Here is a 25,322-nt window from a genome sequence, read left to right on the forward strand (position 1 = left end):
GCCTTCACTTTCAGTCGCCCTGCACTCACAGCGATCACAATGTACTCACACTGATCACCATGCACTAATAGTGATCACCATGCACTAATAGTGATCACAATGCACTAATAGTGATCACAATGCACTAATAGTGATCACAATGCACTCACAGCGATCACAATGCACTCACACTGATCACAATGCACTCACACTGATCACAATGCACTCATACTGATCACAATGCACTCACACTGATCACAATGCACTCACACTGATCACCATGCACTCACAGCAATCACAATGCACTCACAGCAATCACAATGCACTCACACTGATCACCAGGCACTAATAGTGATCACCATGCACTAATAGTGATCACAATGCACTAATAGTGATCACAATGCACTAATTGTGATCACAATGCACTAATTGTGATCACAATGCACTCACACTGATCACAATGCACTCACACTGATCACAATGCACTCACACTGATCCCCATGCACTCACAGCAATCACAATGCACTCACACTGATCACCAGGCACTAACACCATTCACTCGCTCACCCTGCACTCACACTGATCGAGCTGCACTCACACTGATCACCATGCACTCACAGCAATCACAATGCACTCACACTGATCATCATGCACTCACACTGATCACCATGCACTTACAACATTCACCCGCTCACCCTGCACTTACAGTGATCACAATGCACTCACACTGATCACCATGCACTCACAACATTCACCCACTCACCCTGCACTTACAGTGATCACAATGCACTCACACTGATCACCATGCACTCACACCATTCACCTGCTCACCCTGCACTCACACTGATCACGCTGCACACCCACTGATCACCATGCACTCACACCATTCACCCGCTCACCCTGCAGTCACAGTGCACTCACACTGATCACCATGCACTCACAACATTCACCCGATCACCCTGCACTCACAGTGATCACTCTGCACTAGCAATGCGCTTGCGTTGTTCACCCTGTACCTCATCCTGTAGTCACATGAGCACACTACTCACCCTGCACTCATGTGACACTTCACTCACCTGTCCCCCCCCCCTCACTGCTCAATCTGTAGCTCACTCAAACAAGGCCATCACTAACCATGCATTAAGTTGTCCCACTCTGCACTTCCAGTCAAATCCAAATTCATATGGTCACCTCAATCACCCTGCAGTCACTCCTTTTACCCTACTCTCACACTGTTGCATCGCTCGCCGTGCAGTCACTTGGGTACTCTTGTCACCCACACAGGGTTTAGAAATTTTTGTCAGGTGGGGGTCCTTACGCCTGAAAATGTTGACAGGGGGGTCTCGGCATCCAAAAGTTTGAAGACCTCTGCATTAGGGAGATATTTTTATTTTAACCCCCCGTCCCTACTTCTAGGATTGAGTAGTCTGATTGCTCACGGCTACACCAGTGCCTTTTGTGGGTGCCTTGCCAACAGAACATTGTGACCACAACTGAGATAAAGACCACCTCACCATGCACAACCTAACAAATAAGAAGGGAGAAATTACACTCTTCCGATCCATTATACTCAACTACTAACACAACAATGGCTTCTCGATTCACAGGCTCAAGTGACTGAGAAGACGTCCTGGAAAGGGTGACCAAATCAGCTGCTCACCAGACATAGCCAGGTTACCCAACAAAGATCATCTTGCTAGAGGAGTTCACTCAGGCAGATTCTCAGACAACCAGTGGATCGAAACATTCCTAGGCACATTTTTAAATCTCTGCATACCAAATCATTGCAACTGAAATCTGAGTGGGAGTCAGGTGTGACTTTGCAATGTTGACTGTAAACCCCAGAAAGTGCAAGAGGTTTGCCGCAGTCTGGAGGTGGGAGATGACAGCCTGGGGTGAGCATGCCTTTAACAGTCAGTCACAGAGATAGGGAATGACTGGCCCCCGGACCCCACAGATGAACTGCAACCACTGCCATCACCTTGGTGAAAACCGGAAGGGCATTCATAAGGCCATCACAGTGAACTGAAAATGCTCGTGGCCTACCATAAACCGCAGATCGCACAGGTGGGCAGGAAGGACAGGAATGTGGAAGTAGACGGCCTGCAAGTCCAACACTACTATACAGTATCCTGGGTTCAGGGCAGACATGACCTGAGCCAACATGGGTGTTATGAGTTTCTCCATCTTGAGGAAGAAGTTGAGGGCCTGCTCTAGAATAGGACAAAGGCCTTTGTCTTTCTTTGAGAACCAGAAAGTAGCTGGAATAGCAACCACACCCTACTACTGGCACTGGAAACCTCTCTACAGCTCCCTTGACCAAGAAAGCCATAACTTCCTTGCTGTGAAAGGGACAGATGATCCTCCGTCAGTCAGTCGTGAGACGGTGGCATGGAGGGAGTGGTTGTCATGAAGGGCAGGACATAGCCCCTTCAGAAAACCCACCTGTCTGGTGTAATGGATTTCAAGTGGGGCAGGTGATGGTGAATCCAGCCACAAACTGGATGCTCATGGTGGTAAAGGGGCAGATTAGGAGGGTTTGGAGGTTAGTGGACAGACCAGACCGCTGGCTACCCGACCCATGAGGTCTGTGTGTCTACCGCACCCTCTGTCATGTGCAGTTTTGAAGCATCTTCTGTAGCCATGAAAGGCAGATTGTGGGGGTGACATGGGGCCATAGAAAGGGTGAAGCCTGACTATCCTTGAAGCGCTCCAGCGTCAAATCCACCTTGTCTCCGAAGAGACAGGTGCCATCGAACGGCATGTCCATAGGGATGCTTGGACATCCCCTGAAAAGCCAGACGTCCTCAACCAGGCGGTGTGCCTCAGGGCACCGTCGATTAAACAGCTCTGGCCAGTGAATCGGTTGGGTCAAGTCCACAGTGGATAGTGAACTTTGCTGTCTCTCTACTATCAGCAACAGCCTGAGAGAAAATGGCGAGCCTCCTCCGGAACACATGGCAGCACCTATGCAACCATGCCGTGGGCATGTAGGCCCAACAGACAAGCAGTGTTCACAATGATAGGTTGACAGAAGACAACGTGTTCCAGCCTCTTGGAATCCCTGTAAAAGGGGAGGGGGGGCAGTAGGGAATGCACCATGGGATGTTGAGGCTTGAACCACTAAACTCTCCGGGGTAGGGTGTTGGGTGAAGAAGTGAGGTCCCCTGGAGCAGGGCAGTGATGGCGGACAATGGTCCTATTCACAGGAGCACGTGTTGGGTTTGGCCCAAGTCCCCAAAAGGACATCAGTGAGGGGGCCGATGAACGTTAGTAGTGGTTCCGATGTGGAGACTCCTGGTTGAAGCACATCGAGCAAGATGTTAGTTTTGACTGACTGCCACCGAGAGGAACTGACCTCAGCCGCCCTCCGCACCACCACTACGTATAAAGCTCCCTCATTTGTAGTCACGGTAGTGGGAGAAAGCATACCAATATCTGGAAGTCCACTGGCTTCACCCAATTCCTCACACCAGTACATGCTAGGGTCTTCCTCATATGGCTACTATTCTCAAGAGTCCAGCAACCACTACCATTTTACCGAGTCCTCGCCCAAGAGAAAAGGGCTCAGGCTCTAATCTAGGAGGCAAGAATCCTGTCAGCATCAGAGTCTGGCAACGCCCATCCAGTTCCATATCGGAGACGGGGGATCACAATGGGGATGGTGCTATCGGTGGCGCATTGGCATCAGGACGGGCATCGGGGAAGGTCCAGTTGATACGACTCGCAGCAGCCCAGATCGAGTAATGGATCCATGGGGTCCTCTTGAACCGGAGCCACCGGCGCACAACTAGATGTGTTCCCCTCAGAACCAGTGATGACCACATGTGCATGGCCTCATAGAACTCTGTTAGTTGGGTGATGGTCGCTCCGGGTCCTGGAAAATCGTGGCTGCACTGCAAACACCACAGGCAGAAGAGGAGCCTTGAATCCTGTCTTCCTAGAGGACATCCTACACACCAGGAGGACAAAACCACAAAAAACACTCGACAAAACTTCAGAAAATTGCAGTCAAACAGTGATTAAAGGCTAGGGTGGGAAGAAAAGAACTGGTGTCAGTGCCGACTTCAGTTCTGGCACGGACGATGGCGACGACGCACAAACAGCCGAACACCACCTACCAGCGTGAAGGGATATTGCTAATGAAACAACTTCCATATACAGTCGGACGCAAGGAAAATTCAAAGTTAAAGAATCTGCGACTAGTAGTCTATCACATAAAATGATGTTTACATACATCTTCACCGTACAACTGTAGTGATGGTTTGCTTCTTGGTATACAAGTAGGAAAACTCATGAGTAAAAAAAAAAAGAAAACTCTGCAAGACTCATGATAGTTGCTGTTTCAGCCTCTATACTGTTCCATAAACTATGATTTAGACCATGGGGGTTGGTGATCTGTGTATGTTGTCTTAGATCTGCAGATATACATGACTACCCACACAGGTAAGCGGATAATAATACAGTTATGTGGTGATACCCAAGGATTAACCACTGGCATGCAACAAGACACAACGAAGCCTATTTACAAACTGCATTTCTTAGAACTTGAAGTACTGCAATTTTACTACTAAAGTACTACAACAAGCTACAAGTGTAAATCTCCACCTCTGTCTCGCCTATCTTTTCCATGGGTTGAGCCTCATACATGTAAGTTTATAACTTAATGGGAAATGTGGGAGGGACAGGGGGAGTGGTTAAAAAACAGTGTGTTCTTAGTGCAAAAGAGGTGGTGTTTCGGAAGGAAAGAGAGAAGGAGTTGGTTGGATAAAGCAAGGTTTAAGAAGGGACAGACACCCACCCACAGAAGAGTAAGCGCATTGCTAAACACAAACTGCACTTCTAAATATTATATAGGTAAAAAAAAAAAACTGAAGTAAATGAACTCCAGCTTAGACCTCTAAAAATGTACATTAATATTTAACAAAAATATTTTCAATCTTTTTTTCAAAGGTTAATAAACTTTTTTAATTTTCTCTATACTGTAACATAGGGAGAGATCAACCCCAGTGGCGGAGATCTCCCTATGGTGAAATATTGGGAAAAGAAGTTTCTTAAACTTAAAAAAAGAAAAAAATGAAACATTTTATGTTAAATATTGATGTAATTAATTTTTATATTCATTTTAAATGTATCACATAATAAAACATGTTACAGCACTAATAACTTGATTTAAATTTAAAATGCCACTATTTTGAATATGGTAAATTGAAATATTTTTCAGAAGTTTAAATTAAAAACAGCTCCTACCTAAAAGGGAACATACATATTTATGTTTTAATAATGACTAATCGTGATACACAAAATTTATTTAAAAAACTAATTTTACATTAAGGTTTATCATTAAAAAAAGGTTATTAATGTGTAAATATAACAAAAAGTTTTTTTAGATACTTTTTTTAAACATTAAATAACATTTATTTACATTTGAACTGTTTTAAATAATTTAATTTAACAATATTTGCTACAGGGTTTTCTTTTAAGTCCCCCACCTCAATTACAGTCTATGTGATGGTGTTGTAGTATCAGTGGCTGGCCATCTGGACTTACCACTGCTCCTTTTGCCTGCAGTAACTTTAGACTCATCCAATCGGCTCCACCCCTTGTATCAAGTGGTGAAGGTATGCAAGGCAACACTTTTGAGTAACTTTACACTTGTAAATGGTGAATAGACCAAAGTGGTGAAGTTACTCAAAAGTGAAAAGTACAGAAGTGAACTTTAATGTGTAGATTTACTCAAGTGTCTGTTTACATTTGTGGATAATCCCCAAAATTTTCAAAGGTCCTAAAAGCTAATCAGCTGTTTGACTTACACTTTGACAGCTAATATTACATGGACTCCCTGTGTTTCACTGTTAGCCATTTTTTCAAGCAAATACTGAAGAAAAAGAAATATTTGTTCCATCGCTTATACATTTGCTCAGTGAGCATGAAAATGCTAACCTAATATCTGCAGCTAACCAATTCACCGATAGCAGTCCAGAATGTCAAGTTACTGTGCACAATTCAGAAAATTTAAATAAGTTAAGAGATTGAAGTATTCAAAGAATCTTTTAAGTCAAGCATTGGCAAAGCCAATACGTCTCACCTATAAGATCTGTTGGCTTTCAATGATTTTTAGTCCTGATGTCCAGAAGCACAGATGTAGTGAGTGAGGGTTGGGGGATGAGGCAATGAGAATGGAGGGAGTGGGAAAGAAGGGTGGGAGAGGACAGGCGAGCAAGACAACGGGGAAGCACATGGACAACTGACATGGATAGGAGGGGCTGGGGAGTCAAAAGGACAATAGAGAGATAGTGGCAGGGCCTGTGGAAGCAAACGGACAACTGAGGGTGGTTGAAAGGGGCTGGGGAAGCACGTTGATAAGAAAAAGGGCGGGGAGAGATTGAGATGACAATGGAGGGTTGGTGGGAGGGGATGGGCCACCAAGCCGACAACTGATAGGAGGGGAGGGGATGGAGCACCAAACTGACAACAGTAACAGCAAACTGACAATGAAGAAGGAGAGTCAGCAGACAATGGCAGGTGGGAGGCGATGAGGAAGCAAGCTGACAATGACAGGCAGGAGAGGCTGATAACAGAGTGTTTTCGGGAGGGGTTGGGGAAGCAGGCTGACAATGGAGGGTGGGCAGAAGGGGCTGGAGAACAAGCTGAAAATGGAGGGCCAGCAGAAAAGGATAATGCAACAAGCTGATAATGGATGATGGGACAGCAAGCTGACAATGAAGGGAGGTTTTTGGGGTACCAAGCTGACAAAGGAGTGCAGGTGGGAGGGGCTAGGGCTGAAATCCGAGGGTGTGTGGCACGGGTGGAGATGCAAGATGACAATGGAAGCTGAGAGGATAGGGTTGCAAGCTGACAAAAGAAGGTTGGCTTGAGGGACTGGGAAGGCAATCTTATCACAGAGGGTAAGCGGGAGAGGCTGGGAGAAAAGCTTATGACAAAGGATGGCCGGGATAGGCTAGGGGAGCAAGCTGCCACAGACAATGAGCAGGAAGGGCTGGGCACCACATTGACAACAGAGAGCCGGTGGAAGGGGAACCAAGCTAACAACGGAGGGAGGGCCGAAAGCTCACCAGACTGATAACGGTGGGAGGACAAGAAGGTCACCAGGCTACTAATGGAGGGTAGGACCGAGTCGGTGGTAAAGAAGCTGACAAAAGGGGGCCAGTGGGTGTGGATGGGATAGCAAGGTGGCAACTGAGGGTGGTTGTAAGCGGCTTGGGCAGCAATCTGACAAAAAAGGGAGGTTGAGGAGTGGGGCAGGAGGCTGAAAATGGATGCGGAAGGAACGGGAGGGCAGGTGGGAGGGGCAGAAAGCTCAAATCAGAGAGCAGATTGGAGCGGCTGGGGCAGGTGGGAAGAGATGGGGCAGCAAGATGACAGAGGATGGGCAGGAGTTGATTGAGCAGCAAGCTGACAACAGAGGGTGGGCAGAGGTTTATTGTGCAGCAAACTGACAACAGAGGGTGAGCGGGAGGGAATGGGACTGCAAGTTTAACAACAGCAAGCAGGTGGAAGGGGATGAAGAAGCAAGCTGACATCAAAGGGCGGGAAGGGCTGGGGCAGCAAGCTGATATCAGAGAGTGAGTGAGAGGAGCTGGGATAGCAAGCCGATAATGGAGAGCGGGTGGGCCAGACTGGGGCAGCAAGCGGACGGTAGAGGGTGGAAGGAGTGGATGGTGCAGTAAGTTAGCAATGTAGGATGGACCGGAGGGGATGGTGCAGCAAGCTTTACAATGGAGGTTGGGTGAGTGGATAGGGCAGCATGCTGACAATGAAGGGAGTGTGTAGGGGACAAAACAAGCAGACAATGGAGGGTGGGTGGAAGGGGATAGGACAACAAGCGGACAATGGAGAGTGGGTGGAAGGTGATGGGGCAACAAGCTGAGAAATGGACGGTGCGCAGGAGCATATGGGGCTGCAACCTGACAATGGAGGTCGAGTGGGAGGGGATGAGAAGCTGACAATGGACGATGGCAAGGTAGAGAATCACGTAGAGAATGGAGGGTGGTTGGGAAGGAGTGGGGAACCAAACTGATAACAGAGGGCAGGTGGGAGGGGCTGGGAGAGTAAACAGAAAAGGGGCTGATGGGGCAAGGGAAAGTTGGCGAGAGGAAACAAGAATGACAACTGAGGAAAGAAGGAGTACACGAGGGAGACCGCTGGAAAACATACACACACTAGTAGAGTGCTTAAACAAAGAGAAATAAGTAGCACCTTAAGAATGAACAGTGGATGGACACAAGTAATGCATCCATGCTCCTGAAGAAGGAACACCACCAGAGGAAGGACATTCTACAGGAGCTGACAAATAAGAAGCAAGTAAATGACAAATTCTTGCAACAGACAATACATGTACTGAGTTAGGTGAGACCTAAACAATATGTAGAAGAGAGTGGGAGTTTCTTAACATTCTAAGGGCTCCAGCTTCTGCCTAATGTGGCTCAAAGTTAAAAAATTGTCTCAGTCCACAACTTACAACAGGACTGTCCTCCAAATATATGTGTTTTGAGAGAATGATTTGTAATGGAGATAAGAAACACAGACAGTGCAATGCAGAAGAGTAGAACTCAGATGATATAGACAAAATCAGACTTCTAGCACAACTACAACCATCAGAAAATGTATTTTCATCTTTGTAATACCCACTCTCAGTCAGTGCCTTATACATTTGGATCATTTATACTTTGTCTAATTTAGCCAGATAATCCTTAAGTTCAGCAAAACCTGTAGCTAAAACGAAATTACAACCATAAAATCGATGACATAATGCAGTACTCACAGTCACAAATTCTCTTTTGATGCTGTCTTGGAAACGCAGTTCAGACACCGCAAACTCAGAAGCAACAGCCCACTGCAGTGCTATCCTAAGTTGTGGGTCCACTGTGCTGGATTCCATATCAATGTTCTTTATCAGCAACATTCTTCCACTGTGAACTAAATTTAAAAGCATAAAAACAGCCAGATCAATGTGATATTCATTCAAGTTTGAATTCCAACGGATTCTCGTAAATCCTTATATAGTATAAGTTTAACTTTATTAGCTCAAAAATGCAGTTGCAACCAGGCACTTTTCAATAAGTATGTAATTGCCCTCATGTACAGGAAGAGGTTTCATTGCTTCACTTACTAATATCCTGCCAGCTTATCACAATTTAAGATGCATGCATTTGATTCAGTTATGTTATGTTATTTGTCTAACCATGGCCGTTCACAATAAGAACTTACAGAAGTCAGACTTTAAACAGTCAAGACGGTATGTTATGTTTTACTAGACAGAAAATTTTCTTTCTTTTTTCAACATGAAACAGGTACTACAAGTGCCTATATCAGACTGATTTACATTAATGTGTTCTTACTTCAGCTTTTCTGGGTAATCTGTTAAATGTTTTGATTCAGAACAAAAGAGGGTTACTGCCTGAACATCACCTTTATAATCATATAATTTAATTTGGACTTTTACAAGTGATGGTATAAAAATACAAATTGGGAGAGAGGGGTGGGAATAATCACAACCCTTATCAGGGTGAACTATCAAAGTCACTAAATTAAACTGAGCTCAACCCTTCAGTAGCTACAGCACAATGCAGACAGGATTAAGTTAGGGCAATGTGTCAGCCCGGTCCAGTGCGCTGCCTTGCCCAGAGGGCGCAGCTCGATTACCTGTACGACCCGAAGCTCGCTATTGCTGCACATCCAGACATATCGGCAGCCCAGGAGCACCCTGTGCTGGCGAAAGCAGGTGTTACACGAATGGGAGACCTGTACGAAGGTGGTCAGTTCCGCTCACTCCAGAATGTACAGGTGGGTTGATGCTGGGATTTACTTACGTGAGAGTGCGGCAGGCGGTCAGACCCGTTTATCCTAATTATCCCACTGAACCACAAACATTGAAGGTACTGCAGGCGGTGCTGGCTGGGATGGAACGCAAGGGCCTGATCACTAGGCTGTATTATGCGTCACAGCGTGAGCGGTGAACAGGGGGATCACCCTTCATATCTCAAATGGAACACTACGCTGGGGTCTGAGTTATCGCTAGATAACTGGAAATATTGCTGCGAGTTGACTGGTCGCCTCACGGTGAACTATAATTTGGGTATCATTAATTTAAAATTTTTGCACCAGTTGTATTACACCCCAGTGCAGTTACACTGATTCGGCCGGCGGGTCAGAGCTGATTGTGTACGGTGCGGGCAGGCTGATGCAGATTTTTTACACCTAGCGTGCCAGTGTGATTGGATAGCTGCGTTCTGGGCCAGGATTGCGAGTGTGCTCTCGGATGTTGTGCTGGAGAGTGTGTGGGGCGAGCCTGAGGTGTGCCTGCTAGGAAGTGTGAAATATCTCAAACCATGCAATAGGAGATTTGTCACTGTTTTGACCCTGTTGGCTAAGCATGTTGTGGCACAATGTTGGGGTGCGAAATACACGCCCACTGTAAAGAAATGGATCAAAGATTTAATACACTGTAGGGAACAACTAGAGGTGTATGCAGAGGAGTTACCGGAGGCCTCACGACCCAAAGATTCATGGGCTCCACTAACTGTGTTTTTATTGAGCAACCCTGTAGAGTGATTCGTCTTGCTCTTATATACAATATATTTTTTCCTAGGTCTGGCCCGGACTTGTTGGACTTGGAACTACCTCTTATGGACTACCACCCATATGTGCTCACATGGTCCTTTCTTATTGCTCTGACAATTGTATGATACATATTGGTTCAAGAGCCTGGGACGAGGCGGTTCCTTTGTTCTTGATATTCCCTCAATTATACACAAAATTTGGCGGTCATCAACATATGCGAGGATTGTATTATTGTACCCCAGCCTTGGTTTTTTTTTTATACATGTTGCAAGCCTGGTAATAAACCAATTAAAAAAAAAAGTTAGGGCAATGTCTAAAGTATTTATGCAGTACCAAAACAGTAATAAAGTTTAAATGCAACACAATAAAAATCCCAAAACGAACTAGAAAGATAGAGTAAAGTTAGTAAACAAAATTCACCAAAATTCAAACAAACACTAATGGGGTACAGATATGAATTTTTAAAGTTTTAGGTAAAAAATAGTACCAAGAAGCACAGGTGCCAATGACAATTAATGCTTGTGGTAGTCCGGGAGCTATGCTCAAATGAGCTGACTGCAATGGAACACAGATTAGATACACTAATAACGTCAATTTCCAAATCTGTTTTTGATGTTGAGGTTTTGACAATCTGTTTCTTATTCTTGACGAAGCTGGACTGGTCCTGCTCTATGTTTCTGCAACATTGAGGTTGGGTGAAATCCTTACTGGCTGATAAGAGCTCAAGCAGTAGCAATCTCTCCTTTCTGCTCCTTCTTCAGGATATCATAGCTCTTCAATCAGCCATACTCCATGTAATCTTCATGTTCCCATCTGGATGGAGCCCACTGATTTTTAGTTCTTCAGGTAGTAGATAGCAAATAGATTGTGCTTCGCCTAAACTCTCTGCCATCCAACTTGAAACTTCATTGCCTGAGCAATCTACTTAACATTGACACGGATGAAAGCGGATTATTTAAAACTCAGTATAGAAAAAGGTACAAATGGCTATAGCAGTACCAACTCACTCTGATCAGGCACCTTTTGGACCCCACAGTGGGAAATCCATCTATTTATGCGGCTAAGACACAAAGTGTGGGGATTATTGGTGATCAACATCTATTCATTGTGCTCTAAACAGTTGAAATTGCATCCTCTGTGTTTTAGTCTAGAGGCCGTTTGTTCAATCCTATCAATACTCAGCTATGTTTAGCAGAAAATTAGAAACAATCTATAATGTTCACTTGTCTGGACGCTAGCAAGGACATAAGCTTGGGTCTTTCACAAAGTAGGACTACACAGCTGCAACAAAGATTCTCTACTGTTTTAGGCTTTTCAATCCAGAGTTCACATCTTTTTGCTTATCTATCTTCCCAACATCATCTTCCAAGTCACAAGTGCTTCCTTTTCAAATGATTGTCCAAATGCACATAACACTTGAAATAGGCCCATACTTTCTCAGTAACTGAAGTACTATGCACCTTTCAAACCGTTTCGTCTGCTTTGGCCTTTATGCCTAATATCCAGGTATACGTTGTTACAGAACTGGAAGAAGAGCCTTCTCATTCCCAGCTATATAAACATGCAATTGGCTACTCTTTTCCATGAACTTTCATGATTTTTAACATCTTAATCCTTTAGGAATAGGATATGTTTTTGTGGTCACTGTTGTGCTTTAGCAGCATAATTGCATCCATTCAACAACATTCTGGAACATGAGTACATTTGAGTACATTGCTGTTATTTCTAGCCAGTAAATTGATGCAAACAAAAAAAGAAAGCACTGTAATAAAAAACAAGCATTTGCAATGCAATAGGTCTCGCATTAGGAAAGTTTGAGCTATTGGTATTGTAAATGACATATTTTGTATTTGTGTTGGTTTTGAAAATAGCTAAATTAATAGCTTTGTCATTTACAATGCCAATAGTTTTAACTTTCGCAAATGTGACACCGATAGCATTCGTAATGCAATATGTGTTGTATTTATGTGACTTAGATGTATTGATATTACAAATAACAATGGCTTTGGGTTGGGCTCAAATGAGATTTAGGGAATGGACATTTTTCAAACATAATAAGTCCAGTGATGGATCAGTTTTCCCCTTCCACTGCGCATTTGCCAAGACTGCCCTATGTCCTTTTGTGAGGACTCTGCGCTGCCCCCTCACCCCACTTGGCTGTGGTTACCGCTCATTTCACCCCCATGCTCGTCTACTGTATGCCTCTGACCTTTTATGCTTGTTTTATTTGTCTTCTCTCGTTTGCGGTGCGCTGCTCATAGAACCTGGACCCCGGGCGCTTGTTACACATTACAAGCCCTAAACAATCATGGATGAACCAGTAGGTGGCAGCGGAGCGCGTGTCGTAGCACAAGGGATACTCCTGGCACATCTAAACCCTGTTCCCTGCTAGCGCCGCACAGGGGCCCCAAAACACTGCGGAAGAACGAGTGCATGCCATCTAGGAAACTTGCGCATCTTGTTTGCGGATGGTGGGCCTCCGCACTCACTGTGGAGCCTGTGACATATTCATCACCACACTTGGACCCACAGCAAGAGAGAGGCAGAAAGGGAAAGGCAGGGAAGCAGTGACACAAGACGATAGAAGGGGTGAAAAAGAACCCACAAAAGTGAAATCAAAAGGCAGGGCGTGAGGTCATGCAAGGTGGAATCAACACTAGGCAGCGGCCTGTTGATCGGCAACGCAGGCATTGGGCCCGGCCTGCGGGGGCTCCACGGAACCCTTCTGCACCCGGCATTCCTTCATTTGTACACATGAAGAACTGTCTTTAGGCACTTTCAAACTTCGTAGAATAGTTGGTTTTATACACAGCGCACGAAGCCGGGTCTTCTTCCCGAGCGCTCCCAACTTTACCAACAAGAGTGTCCACCGAGTTCAGTTAATCGCATTCCACGCGCGTCGCTCTCCGTTATTTCAATAACGTTAACTATGAAGAAACATCGTGTTCTCTGAAATAGCTATCTGTACAGACTTGGCGTCGTCCACTGCAGTAGCAACCTAATATTTTAAAGGGACTCCTGTGCAATAACACCCCTCTCAGATGAATTCGAGACCGATTGAAACATCATCTACCTATACTACTCACTGCTTCCAGGTCCAACTTCAAATGGGGAAGGAAGGAAATAGCTACTTTAAAAGAACACGTTCACATTAAGGAGTGCCGCCGCGCTGGCCGCGGCGACCCGGAAGCTCTTGGCTGGCCGACGAATCCGGTCGCGGCCGGCCAGAAGTCCCGCCTCCCGAGGTCCGCGAGCCTGATTGAGAAGAAGAGACGAGACGCGCCGCGCCGTGAGGAGCCCGCCGGAAGAGCGCAATCGGTGAGTGGGGCCCGGGGCTGAAGTGAAGTGCGTGCGTGCCTGTGTGTATGCCTGGGAGGGGTGGGGGAGTGTGTGCGCGCGTGTGTGTGCGCGATGGAATGTGTGTGCGCATGCGTGACTGTGTGTGATTGAGAGAGAATGCGAGGTAGGGGATAGTGTGCCTGTATGTGTGTCGTAATAGAGAGACAATGGAACTTAGCTTATTCAACATATACACAATATAGAGTATAGGAACTCAATGGAAGCTATACAATTCAGGTTGTCCTGGCCCAGCCGGGGCAGGAGTTTATTACCAAAAAACAATGTCAGATATACAATACAATTTTACAAGACACAAGCCTGTGCCGTACTGACAAGAAAGGAGGAAATAGATATAGGGTGAAGAAGAGGGTGATTTTCAGGCAAGGAAAGAGAGCAAAGACAGGGCACTGCGAAAAGATGCAAAGATTGCTAGCAGTGTCGCCTGGAGTGGAATGTACACAAAATTTTTGAGAATATTTCAAGTGTCAACCCACTCTTGGGTGTCGACGTTTCGATCCCTAAAAGCTCTAATAGAAATCTAAAAATCTTTTTTTCCGAGCCTTAAGAGATGTCAGACCATGCCCTCTTGTACACTGTAGATCACATTAAACACTTATGCACATTACCTTCCCTTCTCTCTGAAAATCCAGATGCCCCAGAAACTGTTGTATCCAGTTTACCAGAGCAATTAGAGAAGCTCAAGAAAAAACAGGTCAGACTTCAATTGATGGTGTTGATGCTCACGGATTATCTTAAATCTGGGGTAATTCCAGTAGGATTGCAGGTTCGCAATATCCCAGGGATATTTACGGACAACCCTAAATACATTACGAATTTTAGCCATATTGGTACCACTTGCTCAAGACAGTGGTTAGCACTTGGAATTGACATCGCCTCGGAGACATTAAAGGCCCTTGAGATAGAGATCTCTGACCTCCTGAAACAAATTAACGACTCTGACCCCACGGCCGAATGTAAAAAGTTGTTAGAACAGGTAGACAAAACGGTGGCTGAATATCACCGCATTGAACAGAACAAAAAATCCAACAAAATCAAAAAAGACATTAAGAACTATAGTGCTGAGTCTACATACCCATATCTGAATAAAGACTTTTACACTAATAGGCCTTATTTCAACCCCCATAACAGACCTTGGGGTCGTTTTAATAAACGACAAAACATAGTGGGTTTTTCAGATACCTCAGAGGACTCATCTGACAACTCAGATCCAGGTGAGGGAGGAAGTAACCCAAGAAGGGGTCGAGGAGGAGCACAAAGCAACAATAATTTTTTAGCCAGAGGTCAGCAAGGCACCCCCCAGAGAGGCAAGGCCAAGAAAACCAGGAAATGGTTCAATGCCCCAGGGGAGCGGAGGACCCGCAACAATTTTTACCAATGGTCCTGACCACAACACCTAATCTGACTGAGACCTTACCTATCTTTAATCTGCCAAACCATATCCTCCAACACTCTGAATTAGAATTACTAAAGAAAGGATTGTCTTTTGTCCCGACGGTGCGCCCAAATTACATGGAATTGCAAACTGAGTTGTTGCGTTTTTTTAGACTGGTTCGTCTAAAAGCATTTTTTCAATTGCACCCTACACCTGATCCTGTTCGAAACACTCCTTTTTCACCGCCCTCAACCTTTTTACCAACGGCGAGCATGATTCCTCCAGAAATCATCACATTTGAGAAATTGATTCTCAGGGAAGTTGAGATCCTTGAGAAAAAGAAACTGTTCATTCCATATAACATACCCAAGGTGGAGAAAGATGCAATAGATTCGCTTAAATCCAAGACGGATCTGATTATTAAGAGCGCAGATAAAGGAGGAGGTATCGTGTTACAGAATATTGACACATATAAGAATGAGATTAATCGCCAGCTAAATAATAAGGAACATTACTTGAGATTGGGCCGTAATCCTACACAGGAAATCCAAAGCCTGATCAAGAAAATTACCACAGAGGCCAGAGATGAGGGCTTTCTCAGCAAGAAGGAATACAATTTCCTCAATGTCAAATGTCCTAGACTGCCGGTTATATACACCCTCCCAAAAATCCCTAAGAATACTGAGAACCCACCAGGCCGACCGATAGTCTCGGCGTGCGGCTCTATTTTGGAACCATTAGGGTCCTATGTTGACTACTTCATTAAGGACTTTGTGCCTTCTACATGTTGTTACGTTCGTGACAGCATGCAAATGATTAATCTGGTTGAGCATCAACCCTTTGACCCCAGTACTCAAACACTTTGCACACTAGACGTAGAGTCGCTCTATACCAATATACCTCAGGTAGCGGCTCTACGGGTTATCGAGAGGACACTTGACTCTAGACCTCGTCCACACAGGGTACCCACATTTTTTATACTACAGCTGCTGGAACTCTGTCTCACTAAAAACTTCTTTGTCTTCGATGGGGTATTCTTCCAACAGATCAAAGGTACCTCCATGGGAGCTATTTTTGCTCCTCACTTAGCTATTCTGTACATGGACGCATTAGAGACTGGCACAATCCTTGCTGACACTAATCCATTCAGAACGAGTATCGATTGCTGGCGACGCTATATAGATGACATTTTTCTTGTCTGGAATGGTGACAGTGATATTCTTAATTCCTTCTTACACTGGTTGAACAACAACTGTGACAACTTGCAATTCACTCTTACGCATCACAGAACTGAGATAGCATTTCTTGACCTCACAATTTACCACGAGGACGGCGAATTATTGACTCGCCTTTACAGGAAACCGACTGAAAGAAATACTTTACTGAGGTATGATAGTAATCATCCCAAAGCCCTCAAAGACTCTCTCCCTTACTCGCAGTTCCTTCGAATTAGGAGAAATTGTTCCTCAAAGAAGGATTATTTTAGAGAAGCAGGTATACTATGCGCGAAACTTAAAACAAGAGGCTACCCGAGTAGGATAGTGAGAAAAGCATCAAAACGAGCATGGTACTGCCCAAGAGATGTGCTACTCCAACCCAAAACAAAGCTAAATTCAGAAAGAATAGCCTGCGTAACAACCTTCTCCCCAATTTCAAACAAAATAAGAAAAACAATTCTACGTCACTGGCCAACCCTTAACTCAGGGACACTAAATTTTGACAAACCATTGTTTGCTTTCAAGAAGAGTCGAAACATCAAAGACCACCTTGTCCGTGCAGCCCTACCAGCACCACCTTTAAAGAGCACAATAGATTCTAATTGGGGGTTGCCAGCCTTGAGGGGACATGTGAAATGTGGGAGCTGTATTGTCTGCGATCTGACACTTGAGGGGCGCACTTTCAGCCACAATAACATCACGAATCACTTAAAAGATTTCACAAACTGCAACACCTGTAATGTGATCTATGCTATTGTATGTCCATGTCCTTTACTTTATGTGGGACAAACGACCCAGAAAATCAAGACCAGAATTAGCCAACATCGGAGCCGCATACGTTGTGGAACCCTGAACGCTCCTTTGGTTGAACATTTCACAAATATGAACCACTCAGCAGACGACTTGAAATGGACCATCCTCAAAACTGTCAAATTACCACAAAGAGGTGGTAACTTACAACAACTGCTCAACAGGGAAGAACTAAAATCTATCATCCAATTCAATACGATCCACTCAGGTTTGAATCGGAATGAGGATTGGACAACATTGCTCTGAGGAAACTTCTGGTCCAAGAAAACTCTGGGTATCCTAAGAGATTCTGAAAACAAAATCGGGATGCTCAACGAGACCCGGTTGGTCCCACTAAAGACTTTATAAACTTGATGTGATGATGAGTATTTCTGAACTCATCAAGGCATCTGGAGCTGATGATTGAGAATTATTATGTTTAATATTATTAGTCACTTTTCACTTATGCACAATTGTCACTTTGATTGCACATATGTCACTATCATCTGAATTGTTCCAAATAGGTTCACAATAATCCCTGTAGACATTACTCTATGATTGTCTACACAATGCCTTAATCTTAGCAGTAGTGCTCCTGCAAACCCTATAATGTGCATCCATAGCCCTCCACTCAAAGATGGCCGACACCTTAACGTAGTTGCCGACCCAAAATGACGCCTTCCGCTCACATCACGTGATCGGAGCCTGTCTTACAAACCATTCCCGCGGACATGCCTCCATTCTGTAACCGGCATCGTCCGAGCACCCCTGGGAGAGGCGGCTGGCATATCATGACCAAGTAAGTTGAACGCCCGTGCCCAGTGGCAAGCTCTGTCTCCTATTACCGAACCGGGCGCGACATTTATTCCGCGCATGCTGATTCGGTATTCCTTTTTCAGTGCCCGTTATCCACATTGCTGAAGCCCAGGGCGAAGCAAGCCTGGAAACTCAAAATTCGTAAGTAACCTGCGCATGTCCTAGATTAAATCACGGTTTTGGCCACCACCATGCAATTTTTAAGTAAGCCGAGTCTCCTCTTTATTCCCCAGAAAGGAGTCGGGAACACTGACACAAAGTATGGTACCATTGATGTTTGTATACTTTTGAATCCGACGCTAGCACGTGACATAGAAGGTAACTACCTCTTCCCCACATGGGATATGCTCACTGGCTTTTTGAAACTTCCCGGTTCTAAATCCCTATTTGATTCCTTGATCATAGTGCAGCCACCTTCAGACTGACGTTGAAGTTTTAATACGATCATATTGAGACAACCATTGAACCCCAGAGAATCGTATGTGTAAGCTCAACCATATGGTACGTTAAACACTGTTTTCTGTCCCAATTGTCCCATTGGTTTGTAGAGTTGGTATTTTCCAATAGACTCTGAACTGGAAGGCTTCCTTAGACTCACTACCCGTCTGACCTTATCCCCTTCACGGATCTGCTAAACTATAGACAAGGGCACTTGGCATTGCCAAACAGACTTAGACTAGGCTCACAATCACCACGGAGCCCCAGAATGGTATGAACCTCACGCATGCCACTGCGATTCCGGAAGTTATGACAATATGCATTGTTTAGCTTTGTATGTTATAATCTTTTTAGTCAACACAAAACACCATGCACTGGGTCACGCACCGCGATTTCGAATGTAACTACAATATGGGCAGTTAGTTCTTTATGAATTCTTTGATGGCTAAGTATTTTTTTTAAAAAAACTTTGTTTCCTTTTGTTCCTTTTCTCTAAACAGGCTTTGCTCATTTCAGGCATGTTTTGCTACTTAAATAAGTCCTGATGATGATCCCGTGCATCTATTAGAGCTTTTAGGGATCGAAACGTCGACACCCAAGAGTGGGTTGACACTTGAAATATTCTCAAAAATTTTGTGTACATTCCACTCCAGGCGACACTGCTAGCAATCTTTGCATCTTTTCGCAGTGCCCTGTCTTTGCTCTCTTTCCTTGCCTGAAAATCACCCTCTTCTTCACCCTATATCTATTTCCTCCTTTCTTGTCAGTACGGCACAGGCTTGTGTCTTGTAAAATTGTATTGTATATCTGACATTGTTTTTTGGTAATAAACTCCTGCCCCGGCTGGGCCAGGACAACCTGAATTGTATAGCTTCCATTGAGTTCCTATACTCTATATTGTGTATATGTTGAATAAGCTAAGTTCCATTGTCTCTCTATAACAAAGTTATACCCATGGCTCTTAGCTATCCGTTGGGTTCCCCTTGTCTTAAAAAAATGTATGTGTGTCGTATGCCTGCGTGTGCATGCGCGCGCCTGTGTGTGTGTGTGTGCGTGCATGCAGAGGGGTGGGGGCTGCCTGTGTGTGTGAGAGCAAGGGATTTGCTTCGCGCATGCGCAGCTACCAGACGCTCGCTCCCGAGGTGAAATCTGACCTCGTCAAAGCGCGCGTCTGGTAGCTGTCCACATTCCTAAATACGGGCCACAATAGGTCTGAAGCAGACACCTCAATGCTCACGCATTGAGGGTTAGGTCTGCTCGACCTAAAAAAACGAGGTAATCCTACATGCCCTTCTTTTGCAGCAAATTACCGAAGGCACTGCCAAAATCATCTAGTAGGGAAGGTGTTCCATTACATAAGTGTCATCAGTCGAGAAAGAAATGTACTCTCAAGTGTTGGACCCCTCGTTTGAAGATTTCCCCATCACTGGCAATTACCAAGAGGTTTCTTCAGTTTTTCTATCCCACCATGTAAGCCTGACAGCAGAAAATACAATCTAAAGATGGCGTCTACAGCGTGCCACACTGTGGACTTCAGTTCGACATCTTCATGAGCGATTCTGACAACACCTATTGCTAGTACCCAAATCCATTATTACTGTACACAATATGCTTTTTCAACTATCTGATGGCGAGATGATGCAGAGCATGTGAATGTATAATGGGGCAACACTTCAAAACCATATAAAATATAGCAGCCTTTACCACTAGGTCATAAAGAACACGCACCACTAACTCAGTCAACAATGCACTGGCTCCCCGGCCACGAGCGGATTATCTTCAAGGTGCTTAGCGTCATCCACCAGGCAATCAATGAACTGAAACAACCCTTCCTATGTAGTAAATGCCCACTTTACTCAACAACACCAGTATGTTAGCAGTCTTAATTGTAGTGCTGTAAACAAACACGGTTGACTCTTATTGCTATTCCAAGGCAACAAACTTCGTCCACCCTCACATTATTTCCAGTCCACTTTGCTGTCAAGCGCATGCTATAAATATTCCTGTTTCCATCTGATTTGGGCAACTGTCGTGTTGTATAGATGACTATTCCTCAGAGCAAACACGCTCATACCACGTAGGTGTACGCAACAAATCTAAGTAACTAAGTCCACATTTGATGACTAAGAGTAGTGTACAGCATTAACACTCGCCATTGACAACTGACATGAATTGTAGGTCACAAGTGTGAATCCCAGAACACGCACTTAAGTTTTCATTCTTCCATGGTAGGTTAATTAAGTGCCAGTTCAATGTTAGCAGTTATTGTAACACCTAATATTTGCAATGCTCATAAACTCCACAACTGCTATATGAATTACCATTTCAACAAGCATTTGCAATGCAATAGGTCTCGCATTAGGAAAGTTTGAGCTATTGGTATTGTAAATGACACATTTTTTATTTCTGTGTTGGTTTTGAAAATAGCGAATTTAATAGCTTTGTCATTTACAATGCCAATAGTTTTAACTTCTGTAAGTGTGACACCTATAGCATTTGTAATGCAATATGTGCTGTATTTACGTGACTTAGATGTATTGCTATTACAAATAACAATGGCTTTTATTTTTTTTAAATAATTAATACTAAAATAAAAGTTATTGTAATTTAGCTTAAAGTTTTGTAAATACCTTTGTGAAGATTATGTTCAGTGTATTTTATTGTGACGAAAATCCAAGAACAGAAGTGAAATATTAAAATCTTTTTGTGACATTTGTAATAAAGCTTGAAACATGGAGAGAACATATTTGAACCAGTTGTTGTTGAATGGTGGCGCTGAGTGATGCTGTGGCAAATCAGTGATGCTGTGGCAGTGCATAGTGATGTTCTGGTACCCCTGAGTGATGATGTGGTGGTGCTGAATGATGCTGTGGTGATGCGATAGAGTGAGTGCGATAGATAGAGTGAGTGAGTGCGCCAGATAGAGTGAGTGAGTGCGATAGAGTGAGTGAGTGCGATAGAGAGAGAGAGAGTGCGATAGAGTGAGATAGATAGAGAGAGAGCACGATAGAGAGAGAGAGCAAACGATAGAGAGAGAGTGCGATAGATAGAGAGAGTGCGATAGATAGAGAGAGTGCGATAGATAGAGAGAGTGCGATAGAGAGAGAGTGCGATAGATAGAGAGAGAGTGCGATAGATAGAGAGCGCGATAGATAGAGAGCGATAGAGAGAGCGATAGAGAGAGCAAACGATAGAGAGCACAATAGATAGAGCGATAGAGAGAGAGGGCGAATGATAGATAGAGAGAGTGTGATAGACAGAGAGAGAGAGTGCGATAGAGAGAGAGAGTGCGATAGAGAGAGTGCGATAGAAAGAGAGAGAGAGTGCGCGATAGAGAGAGTGTGATAGAGAGAGTGCGATAGAGAGAGAGTGCAATAGAGAGAGAGGGCGATAGAGAGGGAGAGAGAGAGAGAGAGAGAGAGAGGGCGAGAGAGAGAGAGCGATGGAGAGAGAGAGGGCGATAGAGAGAGAGAGCGATAGAGAGAGAGAGGGCGATAGAGAGAGAGAGAGAGGGCGATAGAGAGAGAGAGAGAGAGGGCGATAGAGAGAGAGAGAGAGAGAGAGAGAGAGAGAGAGAGAGGGCGAGAGAGAGAGAGGGCTCCGAAGGTCTTGGAGGTCCAAACATTTTCAAAGTCTCAGCTTTTCAAAGTTACTGGAGAAGTTCCTCTGAGTCACCTTTAAGGATCTCAGGACCACAGAGGCCAGGAGTCCCTCAGCAGAGATCACTAGCAATGTCCAGTTGGCACTGTCATTTGGTCACTTATGAAAACAAGGCTTCTTGCAGCTTGCGGTGTCCCTTGGAGTCCACATTTTTGTTCTGGATACAAGAAGGTGCTATACTCAGCCCCCATCTATTTCCTTAAAGACATCTGCTTGATAAATGGTGCGTTTTGAAGCACATAAACGAAGCGCAGCTGTGAAAATTTGGGGAGTGCAGTTCTTTCAAACACCAATGCCGTCCAGGGACCTGCCTCTGACTTTTTGCATTACTTTCTGACTGGTTTAAGCTTTGGAATAGGAACTACATTGTGTTCGCGAGCTCAATTCCCAGGCATTGGAAGCCATTGTCTCTAACTTTCAATCTAGACAAGCTCATCCTTTCTTGTTACCAAGATTTAATCAGAAACACTATTTGCATCTGCCTGTTAATTTGTATCCAAAGTTATTTCAGAACTTGGCAAATGCTTCCATAAGTGTGGAAATGGAATTATTTGGCAGTCAAATATGAGAGGATGCCTTATCTTTCCTTCCCGTTTAATATCAAAATCATTTCACCTCTGACTACTCCTGATACAACAGGCCAGGGGCACTACCGTTCAAGGCAAATACGAAAGGTGACAGGTGGCAGCCGCTCCTAGTCCCCCTTCTCAGTTTGAACGTGAGTGAGGTCTTACTGTCCACCCTTACCTCTGCCACTGTATCCGTGTACAACTGTCAGACCAAAGACCAAAACTGGGCCTATACTAAGTCCTCACATGAGTCAAACGAGGTCATTGCTATGCACACAACAAACAGACTATCAAATCAAGGAAGAAAATGTTTTCTTACATGTAACCTAGTGCAGAAAAGGTTTGCTGTAGTTTTTTAGAATTAAGAGTGATCCTCAACCTGGAAACAAGTTCCAATCCAAAGACAACTAGATTGACCAATTAAGGGCCGAGAAACAAGCCTGTAGAAAATTAGAAAAAGCTTGGAGGAAAACGCATTCTGAAGAAAACAAAAAATGTTATTTTGATGCTTTGACAACGTATCATAAAAATATAAGATTGGCTCGGAAAACTCATCTCGCCTCTCAGTTGGCGGAAGCCGGTAACTCTCCCAAAGCACTATACCGGATCTTACAAGCCTTTATTAAACATGCGGCCTGCAAAAGTGCAGATGTTTCCTCACAGGCACTGTGTGATGACATCGCTGTCATTTAAAAAAATAAAATAGAGATAATATACGAGAAAATCATCCAGGCCACAAACTAAGAGTAGTGCATCTATAACATCCTCTCATCCCCCGATTTGTGACTCCCCAATGCTCACTGCTTTTCCTGAAGTTAGTCAGACTGATATTCATACTCTGATGGGTCAAATTAAAACAGGATCTCCTCTAGATCTTTTGCCTGCCAAAACTATCATCTCTCTGGCCAATATACTCTGCCCTATGATCCGGACCCTGATGAATCTCTCTCTTGACGAAGGTCAGGTACCATAGGAATGGAAGAAAGCTGTTGTAAATCCTATTCATAAGAATTCATTTCTACCATGGACAGACCTTCATAACCTCCGCCCCATATCCCTCTTACCCTACCTGAGCAAGATGATGGAGAAATACATCAATACCCATCTGTCGAATTTCATCGAGCTGTCGGGAGGTTTAGACCACTCCCAAACTGGATCCAGGCCCAATTATAGCACAGAATCAACGCTCCTCTCTGTGACTGATACCATCAGAATGTCACAGGTTAGAGGGAGCTCCATGATTCTGGTGCTATTGGACCTGTTACCAGCATTCAACACAATATCACACAATATCTTGCTCAGCCGCTTGCAGGAGGTTGGGGTTGAGGGATTGGCTCTGTCCTGGTTGAAGAGCTTTCTCTCAGATAGATCACAAAGTGTCAGCGAAGGCTCCTTTCGTTCCACGTCTATGGAGCTCACCAAGGGGGTGCCACAAGGCTCGTGCTTGAGCCCCACTCTTTTCAACATATATGTGGCCCCCCTAGCTGACCTAATGAGATCCTATGGATTTATTCCGGTGTCGTATGCTGACGACACTCCGCTATTATTCCCATTTCAGTCTCTAACTCCTGCTGTCAAGCACTAATTCTCTAAGGCATGAGGGCGGTCTCCCGTTGGATGGCCTCGAATTTCCTACAATGCAATGTGGGGAAGACCGAGGTCATGCTATTCGGGGAGGCCCCACTTGATCTGGGCCCTGTCCCCAGTCCTAAGCAGACGGTGAAGAACTTAGGGGTTCAGCTGGACCAAGGACTGTCCTTAAAGGAATACGTCAACCAAACAGCGGGTTCATGTTTTCACGTAATTGGACTTCTGAGACGTGTGTTCCCTTTTCTGCCAGACCCCTCCAGAAAAACCCTTGTCCAGGCTCTAATACTTAGTCGCCTGGACTACTGTAATGGACTCCTTATATCAACGAATTACAACTTGCTGAGCAGACTACAGGTGACTCAGAACACCGCAGCAAGACTGGTTCTTAATGCCCCGCCCAGAACTCCCTCACGTCCTCTTTGGGAAAAACTTCATTGGTTGCCAATCCGACAACGGATTAAATTCAAAATCTGTTGTGTTATTCATAAAAGCATTTTTGGTTCAGACCCCATGTATCTGGCTGAAATGTTTATCCTCTATAAACCTGTACGCACCCTCCGTTCTAGCAACCAATTTTTGCTACAGAGTCTGTTCATCAGAAAGGAGAGATTGGGCGGTAAAGCCCTTTCGTCCCTGGGCCCCCGTCTATGGAATAAACTTCCTTTTAACTTGAGATGTTGCTCTAACTACCTAATTTTTAGGAAATTACTGAAGACCTTCCTGTTTTAAATATCCTATTCCTTCAGCGCACTAATGTGAAGCAGTGTCTATACTCCAGTTGGCTAACTAAGTGCAGAGATACTCCTTCGGGAGTCGATTCTAGCGCTGTACTAACACATAAATAAATAAAAACATTAACAATAAAGGGACAAAGGTATTTAGGAAGAAAGAAATTATGTAAAGACATTGTTATTCTTAAGAAAGGCCTAAAGGTGCTGTAAAGGTGCT

At 44.5% G+C, this 25,322-nt stretch overlaps 1 protein-coding gene across 3 annotated transcripts in view; it reads right to left on the bottom strand.

Moving 5' to 3' along the window:
• AKAP11 (A-kinase anchoring protein 11) overlaps positions 1-25,322 on the bottom strand; it is a 229,971-nt gene that overhangs the window by 16,003 nt on the left and 188,646 nt on the right. For all 3 annotated transcript variants that reach the window (XM_086935024.1, XM_086935025.1, XM_086935023.1), the window contains one exon: positions 8,765-8,919. In XM_086935024.1, coding sequence (XP_086791150.1) covers positions 8,765-8,919 — 155 coding nt within the window. The remainder of the gene's footprint in view (positions 1-8,764; positions 8,920-25,322) is intronic.

Source organism: Lissotriton vulgaris, chromosome 8 (genome assembly GCF_964263255.1).
Source record: "Lissotriton vulgaris chromosome 8, aLisVul1.2, whole genome shotgun sequence".
NCBI lineage: Eukaryota > Metazoa > Chordata > Amphibia > Caudata > Salamandridae > Lissotriton > Lissotriton vulgaris.